General features: G+C 38.8%; 1 protein-coding gene and 1 long non-coding RNA gene across 2 annotated transcripts in view; one reads left to right on the top strand and one right to left on the bottom strand.

Moving 5' to 3' along the window:
* The window catches only part of DCHS2 (dachsous cadherin-related 2), a 225,656-nt gene that overhangs the window by 163,606 nt on the left and 43,179 nt on the right, over positions 1–18,871 (top strand). The window contains exons 11-13 of the mRNA XM_072773716.1: positions 1,082–1,216; positions 1,426–1,635; positions 7,279–8,136. Of these exons, the coding sequence (XP_072629817.1) occupies positions 1,082–1,216; positions 1,426–1,635; positions 7,279–8,136 (1,203 nt within the window). The remainder of the gene's footprint in view (positions 1–1,081; positions 1,217–1,425; positions 1,636–7,278; positions 8,137–18,871) is intronic.
* LOC140602241 (uncharacterized) lies at positions 13,287–14,304 on the bottom strand. The gene is made up of 2 exons (XR_012005216.1): positions 13,982–14,304; positions 13,287–13,821 (listed from the first exon to the last, which is right to left on the bottom strand). It is a non-coding gene; the product is annotated as an uncharacterized lncRNA (long non-coding RNA).

Genomic DNA, 18,871 nt, shown 5'->3' with positions numbered 1-18,871 from the left:
GCTTTTTTTTCCTCTTAAGGTCATTAATATGCCTGAAGACTATGTCAAATATCCTTTCTTTCAAGTGACAGAGTAAGAAGACACGCATATTCGTTCTTACATAAAACTAGACTTATATTCTGCTCCCTCCGGCACTCAATCCTGTATTATATCCAGTAAATAGTGGAATGAAAATTTTTAAGACTGGAAAGATGGGATTTGTAGTTGAAATTTGTTGTTTTTTTGTTAATGCCAAAAAATGTATTTTATCTTCTGTTGAAGTATGAAATCATATGTTTTGAGTACTACGTCTATTCATGTCTATTTGTAGATTATTGTAAGTTAAGAAAAAAGATAGGAAAATAATTAAAAGAAACTTGTATAAGATGCAAATAAGCTATAATAGTGTGGGATGAACTCATTAAATTAATGGCATGAATGATTTTCATAATCAATGTTGGAAATGACATGATATTTTTCTCAGAGAAGACATGAGACCACAAAAAATAGGAAGTGTTGTTTTCAAAATGCATGCTAATGTGGCACCACACCTCTCACTCCAGATAGGAGACTAAATACTAAGTAGAAAATAAAACAAAAATATGCATATAAGCAAGCCTATGTGCTTGCCTCTTGTGCTGGAGAATAAATAGAACATAACCAAGTACAAGCTTTTAAGTAGAGGTCGATCTACAGAAATTGTCATTTGCCCCCTAAGCTTACAATTATGTCATTAAATCACAATCAGGGGTGTTAGAAGGAGTAATTAGGAATATATTGTAGGAAAAAAAAAAAAAAAAAAAAAGGAATATATTGTAGGGTTGCGCACTCATAAGAAATTTTTTATGGGAGGGAAAAAATCTTAAGCATTCACTGTTGGGAAGTCTCCTAAGACTTTTGAAAATCAAGCATTTCAGCCCATGAGGCTTTTATTTAGCAAGAACAGCAAAGGTGTGTGTGTGTGTGTGTGTGTGTGTGTGTGTGTGTGTGTGTGTGTTTTACTTTTATTTGAAGGTTGTTTAGTATCTTGCCTTTTTCATCTATGGCCTAACATGGTTTCCAGAGAGCTAATTAGTAAGTTTTTCTTTATATTTTTCTCAAGGAATCAATTCCAAGTTTCAGTTTGAAATCATGCCAGGTGCTTCATCTGGGTTGTTCAAGATAAATCCTGACACCGGAGAGGTAGTAACGACAGCCACACTTGACAGAGAGGTTCAGGAAGTTTTCACACTTCGAGGTAAGGGGTCCCCGACTATGCTACTTTTGTAGCATAGTAGGCAGCAGGAGGTTAGTGGTGAAATTTTACATTTCTGTAGAGCGTCTTTAAGCACAATGTCATTGACCCAGTGCTACCAGTTAGTTTGGTCTGATGCGGTCTCCTTGGGGCAATATATTCTAGGCATGAATTAATGGCCACAATCTGTGCCACCTTTTATTTCATATCAGTACTCGTACGAGATGGAGGGGTGCCTTCATTATCCAGCACCACAACAATTCTCTGTACTGTAGAAGATGAAAACGACCACGCACCGGATATTACTGTCTCTGGTCACAACGTCGAGGTTCTGGAAAACCAAGAGCCAGGGGTTCTCTACACTGTTTTGGCTTCTGATATGGATGCTGGCAATAATGGAGCTGTCAGATATCACATAATTGGTAAGTATTTGCTCCGCAAAAATTCCCCTCAGAACATACCCCAAGGAGCACCCCGGTGGTTATTCTCTATGTGGTGTGTGTTGCAGTGTCTAAAGAATACACACTCAGTAAGGGCTGTTTGGTGCCACGTGTGTCCTTTCCACAGACACCCTGAGCCACTGGCTTTCAAATTCCTAAATCTCCCCTCAACAACTCTGGTGAATTTTTCTAGGGTAACATTACTGGATGTGCAGATGGAACACATAACTTTTTTTTCTATTTTTGTGTCTTTCATATGATCACTAATATTTTTATTATTTTGAGCCATCAAGACTTCTGTTAGTTCTTTCTTAAATGGAACCCAGAAGACACAGAAATAGACAGTTCCTAGATCTGAATACCAGCGTAACACTTAAGATCTACAACCACATCCCACCCTTGATCAGAGTCTGTAGGAAATTCTACCCAGAAGATCATTTTGTGATATTGCTCCCTTTGAATCAGAGGCACAAAACTTTCTGGCAAAATCAAGTTAGCATTTGTATGGAGAGAGCCACATCTTCTTATTCATCTAAAAGAAAAAGTGATCGAAGAATCTGATTTTTGGCATATGTCGGCATGCACGTAGAATGATAAAAGTTGAGGAGAAAGTAATGCTTCAGAGACTGCATCTGATGGGGAGAAGCTGCTTTCAGCTCTTGTAAAAACAGTTGTGGGACTAGCTTCTGAAAGCTATCACTTTCTATTTGCTAAAAATCCATAACCAGTGGCTTTTTCTATATACCATCCATTTTACTCCAAAATGAGAATGGCTTTATTGCCTTTTTGACTAATTATAAAGATGATACATAATTGCTATAGCATAGAATATATATACAGATTTATGGAAAACAAAAATTTGTATCTTGCAGAGGTAACTCATTTATTTTGAAAAACACTTCTCCATGAACCTTAGTGAATGGAGACATCAATTTTACATATATTGGACAATTTATATATGCTATCTTGTTACCTCATTTTTTAAGTCCTTTTTAAATATACTATGTGATCTTTTCATATCAGTAAATATACATATATGTTAGCATTTCTAATGATGTCTCTTATTGTTGCATGTGTAAAATATCACTTATTTCATCCATTCCCTTTTATGGTTTTTTAAATATTGACCATAATAGCAGTCGTATTATTATAAAAATGCTGCAGTTGAACACTTACCCAATTATTTCCTTATGATAAATGTAAGTGGAGTTATTACATCCAAGGGCATATGTATTTAAAATGTCTATGTGTATTGTCATCTAGAAGAACAATGCCCTTTCAAGCTAATTTGTATAAGCAAGCCCAATTTTGCTTCTTTTGCATTGGGTACTTTCTTTCCTTTGTAAACTCTGCTTGTTTTCTAGAACTTCCCAAACAATCTGTGGTTAAGGACCAGGGTTTGGATCTATTTTTTTTTTTTTAATTTTCGATCTGTTGTGCCCTGAAACTTTGGTAAAATGCGATAAATATGAATTACTCTGAGGAGAAAAAACACAAGGCATACAAAGTGCAAGCCCCAGAGTTATAAATCTGTGATGGTATTATGCAGACATAAAATAACTCCATCAAGTCTCTGTAAGATTTTCTAAATGCTTACTCTGAAATTCTGTGTCTATCTTGTCAGGCACTGATTACAAACAATCCCCAGAGTGCCACCCATCACTGCATTAGTATTTGTTCATTTTCTTCTTTTCCCCATACTGTCAGTTTCCCCTTCTATTGGTTTTATCCATCAATATTTATCAATCCTTCCCATCTTGAAATAAGTCTTCCCTCAGGTGTATCCCTTCACTGTCTCTTTTCCTTCACAATCTGTAGCTTCTTAAAAATTGTTGTGTACACTCTGGTTTCTGTATCTTTACCTTACTTTCATTTCTTAGCCTGCTATAATGTATATTCCAATGAAACTACCCCTGCAAAAAGACACTTGGGATCTTGCTGTTGCTAAATCCAGTGGATCCTTATCATTTCTTTTTTTTTTTTAAGAAAAAAAAAGATTTTATTTATTTGAGATAGAGACAGAGACAGAGAGAGCATGCACGTGAGCCAGGGGAAGGGCAGAGGAAGCAGCAGACTCTCCGCTGAGCAGGGAGCCTGACTCAGGGCTGGATTTCAGGACCCTGAGATCATGATCTGAACCTAAGGCAGATGTTTAACAGACTGAGCCACCCAGATGTCCCTCCTTGTCACTTCTTAATTTAATCGTACTGCTTTATGCCTTTATGCACCATGATCTGGACCCTTGATTCCACCTTGACTTCAGAAAGTCACTTTCTCCTGATCCTTCATCTGCCTTCCTAGACAAGCCTTCCCAATGTACTTGTTCTGTGGATGGTTCTCTGACTTATTGGAGTTTCCTGGGTGTTTTGTGCTTATTCTTTTACTTTTCTCATAGACACACTCTTACTGCGTCATTTCATCCCATCCTCATCTTCAGCCACCACTGGCACCCCTATATCTCCTTATCTTTATCTGCATCTGAAATCTAAGCCCCATTAAAGGACATTTTTATAGTATATGTTGGCAAATTGAATTTAAATAAAATATTAAAATAAAAAGGGGCATTTTTAAAAAAGTAAAATAATGACTTTCATACAAAAATGAAATAACAGTTGCCAAAGATTTTTTTTATTTAAGTCATTGATTAATGAGCAAACAAAAAGATGTTAAAATTGGTCCAAGAGAATCCCAAGATAGACACACACACAACTCGCACACCCAGGAAATAAGGAGTTCTGAAATGTAGAGGAGGTTTACCTGCAGGACAATAACCAAAGACATTCCACTACATAATTAATTTGCATTTGTGGACAAGAATCTTTGCATTATTATCAGGTTTCAACAGTTTAGAGAGTGATAAAATAGATAGAGCAGAGTGAAGGGAGAAGCCAACTGAAATGGCAAAGCCAGACCAGACATTCACCAATCTTTTTTTTTCACCCTAGCACACTCACTTCTTTCCCTCTCATTTCAAATGGTTTCATCTCAAGAACCCAGTTGTTATGCCCAACAACATCGCATTGCCAGTGTGTCCCCAACTGTACTCCGCACTCAGGATCTCCTTCTAGAGTCTCTGCCAGACACCTTGCTCAACTTATCCTTAGTGGAATCTTGAAAAACCATGTATTCCCAGCACATGTTTTTTTCAAGTAATTGACTAAAAATTTTTATTAGAAGTTTAACTAGTATTGCTCAGAATATGATAAATATTGGCATGTTAAAACAAACAGCTGTCACCTTTTAAAAGTATCAACTAGAATAAAAAATACTTTAAAAAATATACGTGAACTTCTAAAAAAAACCATACATATACTTCCCAGGCAGGGGAAGGCTTCTGTTCAAGGCTAGGCCATGCCCCTTACCTTCCCTCATTCCCACCAGCCCTGCCCAAGCCAAAGGTCAGGCCCAGACTCTTAGGTCAGGCCCACAGCTGAGAGTCCTGCACCCTGAGACACTGAGAGACTTAGACATCTTTCTAGAAGCACCCCGCACCAGCCAAGTCACCTGCCAAGGCACCATGCTCAAGAGATAGACTAGAGAAGATATACTAAAGGTAACAACATTACAGAATGTGGAAAGGACAGACTCAAGTGATTTTAGGTGATTTCTCAGACAGAACAATTTTCGGAGTAAGAATATGTAAACTAGGCTTCTGGGAATTACCTTAAAACTACTAGTTTCCAGATACTTCTTAGAAAACTTCATATGACCCCAAGGGTACTCTGATCTCATTTTAAACACAACTTCACTCTTTCACTCAAGCCCCATCATGAATCCTTCATCCCTTACTCCTTACTTTTGTCCTTAATATCTTTGGGATGTGTCCACTTCCTCTATGCACGTATTCATTTAGAACCTCCCGGCTGCTCAAGCAGAGTACGGCAATAGCCCCCTAACTTTCCTATGTTCTAACCCAGCTTTGTCATTGCTGTCCAGCTCCCTTCCAAAAGCAGAAATGTGACTCATGACCCTTTCCCTTCTCAAATCCTTCAGGAGCTCCCTATGGATGTCGAGGTAGACTCTTCAGCAGTGTACACAGGGTGCTTCATGACTTAGCCCCCTGCTTATCTACTAAATCTGAGTCTTTCCGCCTGACCGTCTCCCTATCCTCTGCACACAAATCCCCAGGAGACCCTGTGTTCTAGCTACATGAAAACATTTGCAGCCTTTAGTTCCCATAGTCCTAAGACTTCCCTCAGGCTCTCCCCTCTGCATAGAACACACTTTCCAAAACTCTTAGCCAGGCTTCCTCTGCTTTAGAAACCAGTTCTGATGTCACTTTTTGTAATAAACATTCCTGCCCATCCTCACACAGGACTGTGCACCCTTCCTCTGTGCTGCTGGGTGCCCTGTGCATATGATTTTCACTTTAATGTCCCAGTACTGACTCAATACTGACCCAGGTTCTTTCTGGACTGTAAATTCTTGCACACTGGGATCATGCCTTACTGCCCTCGCATTCCCAGCACCCAGCACATACTTGGCATGTGACAAGTTCTCCTTAAATGTTTGCTGAGTGAATGCATCATTTTATCAACTACAAATGCCACAGAAATGTAGATTTAACTGATCACCCCTATATTTGGTACAAATTAGTTGTGTTTTATGAACAAAATACAAATGCAAGTGCTTCTCCTCAGCCTCCAACCCTACTTCTGGCTGTTGTTTTCCTGAATGCTGTTCTTCTTCTTTCCCCTTATGCCCCTGGCAGACGCACCATTCCCACTCTGTTTGGAATGGTGCATCTCATCCAAGAATATGCCCCTCATCCAAGACGTTGCCAGCAAGTCACTGAACTGTATTTCTCCTAATTTTTAGGATGACTTTAAAATGCCTTTGAATGTTTTGTTTGTTTGTTTGTTTGTTTTGTCTCTGTGTTCAGGCTTAAATTTAATTCTGCTTGGTACATGGGCAATAGGAAAGGGAAGATTTTTTTGGAGAATACAGAGAAGAATAAACATATCATCCTTCCTTATGTTGGAGAAGAAATAGACAAAAATTCTCCTATCTCTTACAGAAGTGTCATGATTCATGCACAAGGTTCATGGGAATGTAGAAGAGAATCAATGTGTCCACATTACTACTATGAATCTGTTCATTTGTTATTGATATCTAAAAACGGACATGATATCCTGTTTCTTATCCCATCTGGTATTGTTTTATTTCAAATAAAACAAACATTTTAGTCATTCAAGAGGAAAATATATGAAAATAAAAAGTTGTGAATACATTCACAAAAATCCATACTGCTGCAAATCAGTCTAAGCAAGTGTTCTAATTATTTGAATTAAGATAGATATTGAATTATATTATTTTGTGTATCCCCTGATAATAGAAGCTTCATGAGGGCAAGGCCTTTATCATGTCCACTGTTATATCCTCAATAGTTATAAAAATGCTGGATGTAATAATCATGAAACAGATTATTTGTTGATGAATGAATCCTATATATATATATAGGATTATATATATATGCTTATATATATGTTTCATCATATGTATGACTGATATATATCATATATACGCATATATATGAATCATATGTATAAGTATATATACCTAGCAGAGGGTTACTACTTCTTCAATTCAAATGAAATTTGAGTTTGAATTTATTTTCTTTAACAGATGGAAATACCGATGAATACTTTGCTATTAATGAAACATCAGGAGAACTCTCAACCACTCGAGCTTTGGACCGGGAGCAAGTCAGCAATTTTACCCTAGTCATCTTGTGCTCTGACCTGGGGGATCCACCAAGGAGCTCTCTAGTGCAGTTGCAGGTTAGAGTTTTGGATGACAATGACCATGGCCCTTCCTTCCCCACTCTGCTTTACCAGGCCTCCGTGAGAGAAGATGCCCAGGTGGGAACAGTGGTTCTTATGCTGTCTGCTGTGGACAGGGATGAAGGTCTGAATGGACAAACTGAGTATTTTCTAGTGGATGAGGCTTCTGGTGCATTCACCATTGATCCTGTGACAGGTGCTTTGAGAACCCGCCACACCCTGGACAGAGAAGCCAGATCTCAGCACACATTTAGGGCTGTGGCCAGAGACTGTAGTGTCCAAGGCTCTAGAAGCACCACAGTAATTATAAAAGTACATGTCACGGATGTTAATGACAATGATCCAGTTTGGGAGCAGAACCCCTTTGAAATTTTTCTTGCCCCCCAGGCACCTACTAACCAGACAACTGCTGTCCTGACAGCCAGTGACCCAGACTTGGGACCCAATGGAACTGTTGTTTTTAGTTTTGCAGAGACCCAGTCAATGTTTTCTATTGATAAGTATACAGGAGAAGTTCAACTTCAGCACCACACATCTTCAGAATATTTTCCGATCTGGCTGCAGTTAAAAGTTAGGGACCAGGGGGTCCCAGCTAGGACAGCCACTGGCCTCTTGGTCGTTCACATGGAAGGAGAAGATGTCAAGATTTCCTTCAATCACCCTCTATATACAGGGACTGTGACCGAAAATTGTGATGCAGGTGAGTGTCCCCTCAAGTCTTTGTGTGTTGTACCTGATTTGGCAAAATGCTTAAAACTAACAATTATACAACAGGAGTGCTGTTGGAGATTAAGTTGCCAGTTTCTGAGTTCAGCCAATTTTTGATATGCTGATGTTCATCCATAGTACAGTATTAGCACGGTACCTTCAAATACAGTGAAACACACACACACACACACACACACACACCTTTATAGATAACAAAGAGTAAAAATACTGAAAAATAAATCATTTAGGGCTTTTGAAGTTTCAGTTAATTTAGGCTTACAATTAAAAAAAATTCTTTTTATTTAAATGTATCTGAATTCCTTAACAAGTGTATATTTCCTAAAGTACTTTCTTAGCAATACAATAAAAGAGGAGGTAGGTTGTGGTTAAATGCTTGGGCTCTGCCAGAGTTTATTTATTATCTTTTTTATTTTTTATTTTTTTAAAGAGATTTTATTTATTTATTCATGAGAGACACAGAAAGAGAGAGGCAGAGACACAGGCAGAGGGAGAAGCAGCCTCCATGCAGGGAGCCTGATGTGGGACTTGATCCCGGGACTCCAAGATCACGCCCTGGGCCAGAGGCAGGCGCCAAACCACTGAGCCACCCAGGGATCCCCTCTGCCCGAGTTTAAATCTAAATTCAGCCACTGTTCCTCCTTGGGCAGCTGCATCCTCTGAGCCTCAGTTTCCTAATCCATAAATTAGGAATAAGAATCATGCCTACCTCACTAGGTTCTGAAGCCTGAATAAGCTGGTTCATGTAAAGCACTTAAAACAGTATCTGACACATAGTGAACATGTAGTAAATAGAAACTACTAGTACTATTATCATTCATTTTGATACAGTCAGCAGTGGCTTTCAAACAGTGCAGTAATATCTGATCCCCAAAGAATTCAGCACAGCTCAGACCAGACTTCTGTGAACAGTAACTGTTTTTCCTAGTAACACTAAATTATTTTCCAGTTATTTCCTTACATTTATGCCATAATAGGAAACGTAAATAAAAACTAATTTTAATTATCTTTCCAACGCAATGTGGAAAAAAAAAAAAAAACCCTCCCGTGTAGATACTTGTAAATTGAAAGACATTTGACCAGGGTAATTATATCTAAATAGAGAGTGGAGACAGGAATCTACTGATTCTTTCCACCAAGTAGGCAAAGCACAAAGAGGAGGAGTTTGGTTGCTAAAGGTGTGCTGTGTGCTGTGCACCTGCTCGTGGCATTTTTTTGTTTGCATTTTGTCTTTCATCAGGATTCAATCTCACTTTATCCATACCTACACAAGTTGTTACTTAAAAGACAACCTGCATTTTCTGAAATCGACTTACTAATTTCATAGTGAAAATACCTGTTACACATTTCATACTGCTTTCTCTATGAAAAAAGAATATTCAGTTTAATATTGAATATTAAATTAGGGTTGTTTTCAGTTACATTTTTTTTTAAGATTTTATTTATTCATGAGGGACAGAGAGAGGGAGAGAGAGGCAGAGACGCATAGGCAGAGGGAGAAGCAGGCTCCCTGCAGGGATCCCAACGCAGGACTCGATCCTGGGACTCCAGGGTCACACCCAGAGTCAAAGGCAGACGCTCAACCACCGAGCCACCCAGGCGTCCCTCAGTTACACATTATTAACTTGACTTTTGACCCTTTTCAGAATTATGGTTATCCCATAGGTCGCTTCCTCAGAAGGCCTCTTATTGATTCTAAACATAATTAAGAGTAAATTGCAGTTATCTGCATCAAATGAAATAATAGTGACTTCCAACTTCTTATGTGTAACGAGACTTCCACATAAGCAGTGAATGTTTAACAATAAAATATACTCCTCGGGGTGTATTTCTATTACTCTTAAGATGCACACATTCCAACACCAGAGCAGAACCTGATGGAAAGTAAACAGTTTCTAAATAATATAACACAAAATACAATATATTAATCAATCTTGAAATTGATCTGATAAAATTACAGAACCTTTGAGCCCAGCCTTCCTCTGCAGTACAAATATGAAGATTTCTCTAAACATCCTTGACATGTGGTCTTATCGTCTCTACTTGAATATTTTGGTGACTGAGCACTTAGAAGGGTGGTTCTTGAAATTGGGTGTGAAACTAATGATCTGTAACCCACCCGGGGAAGTTTCTGCCTGCCTCATTAGGTCTGGGGCCAGGGACTGTTTTTAACAAGCTCCACTGAGGATTTGACTGCAGGGCAAAGTTGGAAAATCTTACTTGGAAAGTCATTCATATGTTGGAGGCCCAGCTCTGCTTCTTTTCTGTCTATCCATGAATCTAGTTCTGCCTTCTGGAGCACTCCACTGCTCTACACAGTTGCTTTTCAGATATTTTATTTGCTCCTTGCACATATATATATTTTTTAATTAGTATTAAGTGCCAGGTACTGTCTCCTGGGCTATATTCACGAATTTGTCCTTGTGAAGCTTACATTCTTTTCTTTTCCCTCAAAGATTTTATTTATGTATTTGAGAGAGAGAGAGAGAGAGAGAGAGAGAGAAGGCACAAGCAGGGGGAGCAGGAGAGGGAGAGGAAGCAGCAGCTCCCCACTGAGCAGGGCACAGACCTGGGTTTGATCCCAGGACCCCAAGATCATGACCTGATCCGAAGGCAGATGCTTAAGATGCTTAAGCCACCAAGCCACCCAGGCACCCGTGAGGCTTACAGTCTAGCAGGAATAGAGGGACACTGTCAATGAACATAATAAATAACTATATTTAGATGGTGATAAGAGCTATCAAATAAAAAAAAATGCAGAGCAAAGTTAAGAGGGACTTGGGAGCTCTGGAGTAGGGGACAGATTTCAGTTTTAAATAGTAGGTAAGGGTGGGCATCGTGGAGCAGGCACATTTGAGCAAAGACCTAGAGAGAGGAGACAGTATTTTGGGGGGTAGAGGATTTCAGAAAAAAAAAAGGAAAAAGTGGTGGGAGCCTGCCTGGTTTGTTCAAACAACAGCAAAGAGGATGTGTGGCTGGGACAGAGCAAGCAAAGGCAAGAATAATAGGAAAGGAAGTAAAAGGACTCACAGACCATGTGGGGCCTCGCCAACCACTGGGGGCACTTTAGGTTTTACTCAAGTAGTTTTCTCTTTAATTCATTTGGTTGTCCTTCACATAATAGGGTTTCTGACCACTACTAGTACACATTCACATCCAATATAAATTCTCCAGAGTAATAGGGATTACATATATTATTCCTCAAAAAAATCAGCATGGGAAGTCATCACTGTTATCACACTTTTTGACATTAGTGAATGAAATTTCTAAATACTAAGTAATGTGCCTGGGCTTTCCCTAATTGTTAGAATATTCTTTCTCAACTCACCCGGGATCAGTTTGTTTGCAGAATTAAACCTAAATATAAGTCAATATCTAAGGCACCCCACAGAAAACATTTCAATACGAAATCAAGTTATGGATTAGTAAAAAAAAAAGTTATGGATTAGTAAGTCTATTTGTGGTTGAATTCAGGACTGAATTAAAATAACACTAATAACAACTGCCATGGGAGTACAAGATTTGCACCTGTTTTTGTTTTTACTACGTGCCATTCATTTGTAGGTCACAGGTTCACCCTGTTGATAGGAGGCAGCCGTTTGGCAGAGGACTACCTTGACTCTAGCCTATTGCCCACCACTTGGGCAGCATCACCTCAAATCTGTACACCTTCAGTCCACTCGCAGCCATCACAATCGGGATTAGTCAGTAAGGTTAAGAGTAACGAGTCCGAGATAAAAGTTAGGGCTGGAGACAGTGAGGACCAAATTACTTTCTTACCTCTGATGACGGGCCTCCTATTTGAGATTAAATCAGAAAAGCTAATGAATAAATGGATGGGAAGCCTTCATCCAGCTGTCCACACCATTGTGTTTTCTTTGACCTCTGATCAGAATTGTTCTTCTTAGTCCTCTTGTATTTAGAATTATTGAATTAAATTTGACTGTTATCTTAATAGACCTTAACACTCCAAAAAATCAATTTATTAAATCTTGCTCATAAAGATGACTAGAAATACTGCTGGCAGTACCACAAGCATATGGAATCCATAAACATTCAGGTAGGTATACATATCAAGACGACTGAAACAACGGTTGGGACCTACACTGTGACATGTGTAAAGGACATAAAGTCTAAATTGAGAAAGGAGCTAAACATTACCCATAGAATAGGAAGGAGAAAGAGAAAAGGAAAAGATGACAGTTAAGAAACCATTGAATTGGGGATCCCTGGGTGGCTCAGCAGTTTGGTGCCTGCCTTTGGCCCAGGGCACGATCCTGGAGTCCCGGGATCGAGTCCTGCATCGGGCTCCCGGCATGGAGCCTGCTTCTCCCTCTGCCTGTGTTTCTGCCTCTCTCTCTCTCTCTATCATAAATAAATAAATAAATAAATAAATAAATAAATAAATAAATAAATAAATCTTTAAAAAAAAGGGAACTATTGAATTTGATTAGATACAACTAACCTACACTTGGATTTCCTAAGCTGCTGTGAATAACAGTGACAAGGTGCACAACATATTGATTGACATTTCAAGCTGACCAGAGCTTTGCCTGGACCTAAATTCAGTTCAGACTGTTGGATCATATCATAGGCACCAGAAGGTGTTTTTTTTCTTTTTGCTTTTGAATTCCAGTGGTTTTAAAAGACTGTAAATCCGTTGATTAGTGCTAGTGTGGCCTTGATATAAATTAATTAATAAATAATGTTTTATAGCTTCCAGCATTATTTCCTCCCAAATATGTGTTCAATTTTTAATTTTATTTTCAAATTTAAAAATATGTGCCTATTGGAAGTTTAAATTTTCTGTGGGTTATTCAGATCCTATCAGTGGGTATCACTTGACATCCTGAATGAATTATTTTTTATCATAAATTTTCATCATCCTAAACTAATTTTTACATTTAAATATTCTTTTAAGAAAATAAAAAGCTAAGGGACACCTGGGTGGCTCAGTCAGTTAAGCATCTGCCTTCGGCTCAGGTCATGATCCTGGGGTCCTGAGATTGAGCTCCATGTAGGGCTCTCTGCTTCTCCTTCTCCCTCTCTCTATCTCTAATACTAACAAATAAATAAAATCTTAAAAAAAAAAATAAAATCTTTCAAAAAGTTGAAACAAATGACTCTAATGTATTTATATTTATTTAACGTTTCTTTCTTGGAAAGCCCACAGGTTTGAATTTTGGTTAACATTGCCTTCATCTACTAACAACATTAAATTTAACATCAACTGCTTAAAATAATATATAGTTCAGTACATAGTTTCCATTTGAAAAGCAGATCCTTCATAGGTAAAGTTTCTTTAAGAGTTGGTCATGATATGTGCACTTAAAGAAAGAGTCACTCTCCAGGATACCATTTGCCTGTAAGAGAGAGGCTGCCCGTATAGCAACATGAAAGAAAGAGTTGAAATCCAAGTGATTCCCCTCTTTTTACTCTTGCCATTGTTCCTCTTCAACCCAGATGAGGAGAAATCTAACTGTCCTGAATTTTTTGAAGTGAAAAATCAACCACTTGCTTGTTTCAATCCATTAAGTAATTTAAATGAACCTTCCAGAAGCCAGCATTTATTTCTTGTTTCACTCCCAGTGCTTTGGGTATCCTGAGGTCACGATTCCCAGTGTGGACAATTCACAACTTCGTGCATTTCCTGTAGTGGCTAAGAGGGGAAGAAAATGAAATTATGAATTGTATTGATACTGTGATTAAAAGTAAAAACTCAGACCTTAAAGAGCTTGAGATAAAATTAAAACATGATGATCCATAGGGGCATTCTAAGTAGTCAATTATCTATATTTAATTTTGTATCATAAACAAACCTGATTCTGATGGTTCAGAGGACAGCCCCTTCTTCTAGCCTTTTGGCAATTGATCCATTAAATTTTAGCTCTTACTCTTGGTAAGCTGGGCACATATATGTAGAGTATGGTGTGATGGAAGTTAGTGTAGCTACATGGGTCACACTCACAGTATAGGAGCTCTCTTTCTCCTCCTAAAAGTGGAGGGGATAAGGATTTCCTCGCAGGGCTCCTGTAAGGATTAAATGAAGTCATAGAATATGCTAGTCATTTTTTTTATTCTTTTTATGGCTATCCTCCTTCTGTCTCAAATCCTTTATAGAATTCTCTAAATTTCACCAAGTGTAAATTCTTACCAGAGCAACCAGTTATTACACAACAATTCTGTAACAATGGTAAAATACTTAGAATTTTTTAAAGCCCTACCATTCCATTCTGCTCCATTCTCTCTCCAAACAAGATAACAATTAGACTTTCCAAGGTGACAAAATTCTCATAATTTTAGAAGAGTTCCCATAATCTATGTTATCAATGACTTTGGGACAGGCCCCAACATATACATTTTTATGATCATGAAAAAAAAAAAAAAAGAGAGAAGCAATTATTCCCTGTCATCCCTTTTTCATTATTTTATTTAAGGCCAGTCTTCTATGTGGAATGAAACTCATTGGAATGAATGCTATCTAACCGTTTCCAAACAGTATGGAATTTCATCACCTTACCTAAGACTAAGATAGCTTTGGAGGAGATAGAGAAGACTGCCTTAGGCAGGGTCAGCCGGCTCAGAAGAAGATAAACATCTCAGAGCACTTGGGTGTCCCAGTTGGTTAAGCCTCAGCTCTTGTTTTTGGCTCAGGTCATAATCTCAGGGTCATGAGATTGAGCCGCCAAGTCAGGCCCAGTCTTGAGGTCCATGCTCAGGGGGGAGTCTGCTTGAGATTCTCTCCCTCCCCCTACTTCCCTCTGTCTGTCTCTCTCAAATAAATAAAAATAAATCTTTTTAAAAAAGAAGGAGTGCTGATGGCTCAGTTAAGTGTCTGCCTCTGGCTCACGTTGTGATCTCAGGGTCCTGGGATCAAGGCCATGTTGGGCTCCCTGCTCAGTTGGGGGGAGGGCGCTGCTTTCCCCTTTCCCTCTGCTGCTCCCCCTGCTTGTGCTTGCTCTCTCTCTTTCCCTATCAAATAAATAAATAAATAAATAAATAAAATCTTTAAATTTTTTTTAATTAAAAAAAAGATAAACACCTCATAAGCCAGCTTTCATCTTTGCATATTAACCCCAGTCTCATATCTGGGCCTCAGCCATTATAGGCTCAAGGCCTTATCTTATTAACAAACTGAGGAGTTCTTCTCCCAGGATTTGGACTTACTAACCAATATAAAGGAGACTGATGTGTAGATCAGAATGTCAGTTTTTGATTGCCATGTGGATGACGATGATCATGCCAGGATAACTTGGTCTCTCTTTCTAGGAGAAAGGACACAGGAAGCCAAGCTCATAATCAGAAAATTGTTTTTTAATCCTAAACAGTTGAAGAGGCTCTCATGAGCTTTTTAGTGCAATGTTAATGGCCTCTAAATTACCAAAAAAGTGATAAAACAGCTGACTTTGGATGTCTTGTGAAAGCTGGGGAGAGATCTGAGTTAGGAGGGTACTATGGTAATCCACATGTAGAGATACCTGGGGAGCTTTTAAAAATTACTGCTACCCAGACATCCCTAGCCCCAAGCAATTAAATGAGATTCTTGAAGATACATCAGACATTGTGAATTGGTAAAAACTCCCATGTAATTATGCATGCAAGCCAAGGGTAGGGGTGGAGAGAGGGCCTGGAAGAAATCCAAAGTAATGATAATATCTTACAGAGGTTGAAGTAATGCATCTGCCAAGGAGACTGAGGTGGATGGGCTAGCATGTGCACCCGTGACAATTCCTTGGAGGGTTGTGGTAGGGGAACAGGAAAGTGACACATTTAAGAAGCAGGAAGTGGCCAACAACTTCTGATTTGCAGCAGAGATTAGGTAAGATAAGGTCTAAAAGGTGACAACTAGCTCAGTTGGAGGTCTGTTCCCAAAGCAGAAGTGCATGAGGTGGTGGGCTGTCACCCAGCGCTCAAAGAACCTCTCATCCATGGAACTGAGGAGTATTGCCTGAGATGATCTGAGGATGCCACCTCGGTATAAGGAGGTGAGAACACAGTAAAAAGGAAGGCCTGTCTGAAAAGATAAGTCCATGCATCAAATATAAAAGACAAGACAGTAAGAGAAAATGACACAATTGGCAACATAAGAAGGTGGGAGAGTCCAGAAAGGAAGCTCTGAAAAATAAGTTTGCTTTGGTGAAACCGTTCAGGATTTGGCCAAGAAGAGAGACCAAGAGCTGAGACCACCTAAATGCACTCCAGAGTCATCTGTGGCTGCTTACAGAAACTGTGTGCAGCCAAATAGAATTTAGCAACTTTGGAGAGGATGGTAAACAGTAGGGAGAATGAAGTGTCTAGAACTTTATTTTAGAAGCCAAAATACAGTGAAATGTAGAGCAAAGTGGGGGTGGCGAGTTCAGTCTGTTTTCACAAGGCTTGGCCATGAAGGGTGACAAAGGAACGTGCCAATAGCTTGAGGAGCCCTGAGGATCAGAGGGGCATTTTGTTTTGTTTTTGAAAGCTGGAAGAGATTTGGATATTTGTGATTATAGCACTGTGAGGTTTACCAAGATACGTCATTTATATTTGAGTACAAACCAGAATAAAACACTTAGAAATATCAGAATTTCCTTTCTTTCCTTTTTGTTTTCAATTAGCATCTATCATTTCTGGATGTTGAACCCTGGTTTCGGATTCATGTATTTTAAGGTCAGCAATACATCTCCCTAAAGCTATGACAATCAAATGGAATCATTAAAATAGTTTATTAGAGTAATCATTATGTGGCAGCTAAAAACATCTTAAAAGGCATTTCTTTAATCTAAGTAAAGCATATTTTTAAGATTTTTTTTTTGAGGCATTTGCGTTGTTTCTTGAAGTAATTGGAAATATGCTGGGTATCTAACAACCAAAGTCGAGAATCATTTGTTTGGAAAAATTGTGCAACCTTTCTTTCTGGACATGTGCAGGCTCTGGATTCAGGCTGGCTTGGGAGCTGCAAAGGAGAAAAAGGATAGCCCTTGAAAATGATGGGAATTTGAAGTCTGGTCAGCAACCTAGGGATGCAGACTAGACAGGGAATCACTGGCAAATTAGGGGAGATTTAGCAGCATCGGGTCCACAGACAAGATTTGGAGTCTGATCCAATATTGAAGCAACACTGAAAACTCTCAAGCTCATGCTTTAAATAAATAAAATCTTCTGTAAAGCACAGAATTAGAGAGGTTGTAGGAACGTCAAGGGATCACTTCAGCACCCACCTATCCCTGAGTTGCTATGAGTGAATTTCAAACGATTGAATCCATTTATAGATAATCCTTCTTTTAAAATATTTGGCCACTAAAATCTGTAATCCCATTAATTTTTTTTTTTAAATTTTTATTTATGATAGTCATAGAGAGAGAGAGAGAATGAGACAGAGACACAGGCAGAGGGAGAAGCAGGCTCCATGCACCGGGAGCCCGACGTGGGATTCGATCCCGGGTCTCCAGGATCGCGCCCTGGGCCAAAGGCAGGCGCCAAACCGCTGCGCCACCCAGGGATCCCTGTAATCCCATTAAAAATACTTTCAGACTTAATTTTGTTTACTTCTCATTTCATGTATTAATTCTCTGCTGGCTTTCTTCCACATCTCTCTTTTCCTAAAGCTCACGAAAGGTCAATAAGCACTTTGTGTAGCTTCCTCTATTATTTCCTCAGGTGTTCGCAAAAGCAAATGTGTTCAAGATTGCAAACCATTTATGTTTTAAAACATGGTTTTCATCTGTTCACAGATTATGGAAAATTATTTATTTTGAGATTTTCCATGCTTTGTCTCATCTCAGGGGTGAATTGTTTGGAAAGCTTTAGTAACATATGTTCCGTCATTTTTTGATGATGGGAAGGTGGGACGGAAAAAAATCAACTTTTCTTCCTTTTATTCATTGTGGTAAGAAATTCATAACAAGATTTACCATCATAAGTAGCCATTTTTAAGTGCACTGTACAGAAGTGATAACTTCATCGTTGTGCAATGGATTTCTAGAGCATTTTCATCTTTCAAAACTAAAACTCTATACTCACTGAACGACAGATCTTTCCTCTTCCTCCAGCCCCCTCAATCGCCATTCTACTTTCTGCTTCTAAGTGTAGGGCTACTTTAGATACCTCATATAAGTGGAGTAATGAAGTATTGTCTTTTTGTAACTGAGTTATTGATGAAATCAAGGTTCATCAGTGCCTATAACAGGATTTCCTTATTTTAAAAAAATATTTATTTATTTGAGAAAAAGAGGGTGCATGACCTGGATTGGAGGAGGTGGGGGAGGGATAGAGGGAGAGAGAGAGAGAGAATCTCAAGCAGACTCCTGGCTGAGGGCAAAGCCCAAGACTCTGAGATCATGACCTGAGCCAAAATCAAAAGTAGGATGCTTTACCAACTGAGCCACTCAGGCACCCCAGGATTTCCTTCTTTTTAAAGACTGAATAATACTTTACTATATGTGTATACCACATTTCTTTATCCACTCATCCATCCATCAAAGGACATTTAGGTTATTGCTATCTCTTGGCTATTATAAGAAATATTGCAGTGAACATGGATGTGCTGACATCTCTTTGAGAGCCTATTTTCAGTTCTCTGGATATATACCCAGTGGGATTTCTGGATCATATGACAGCTCTAATTTTAATTTTTAGAGGAACTTTTATATTGTGTTCCATACTGGGTACATCATTTTGTAACACCTACCAACAGTGTCCAAAGATTCCAATTTCTTCATATCTTTACC

Source organism: Canis lupus, chromosome 13 (assembly GCF_048164855.1).
Source record: "Canis lupus baileyi chromosome 13, mCanLup2.hap1, whole genome shotgun sequence".
Lineage (NCBI taxonomy): Eukaryota > Metazoa > Chordata > Mammalia > Carnivora > Canidae > Canis > Canis lupus.
This window is presented reverse-complemented; position numbering and strand designations above follow the sequence as displayed.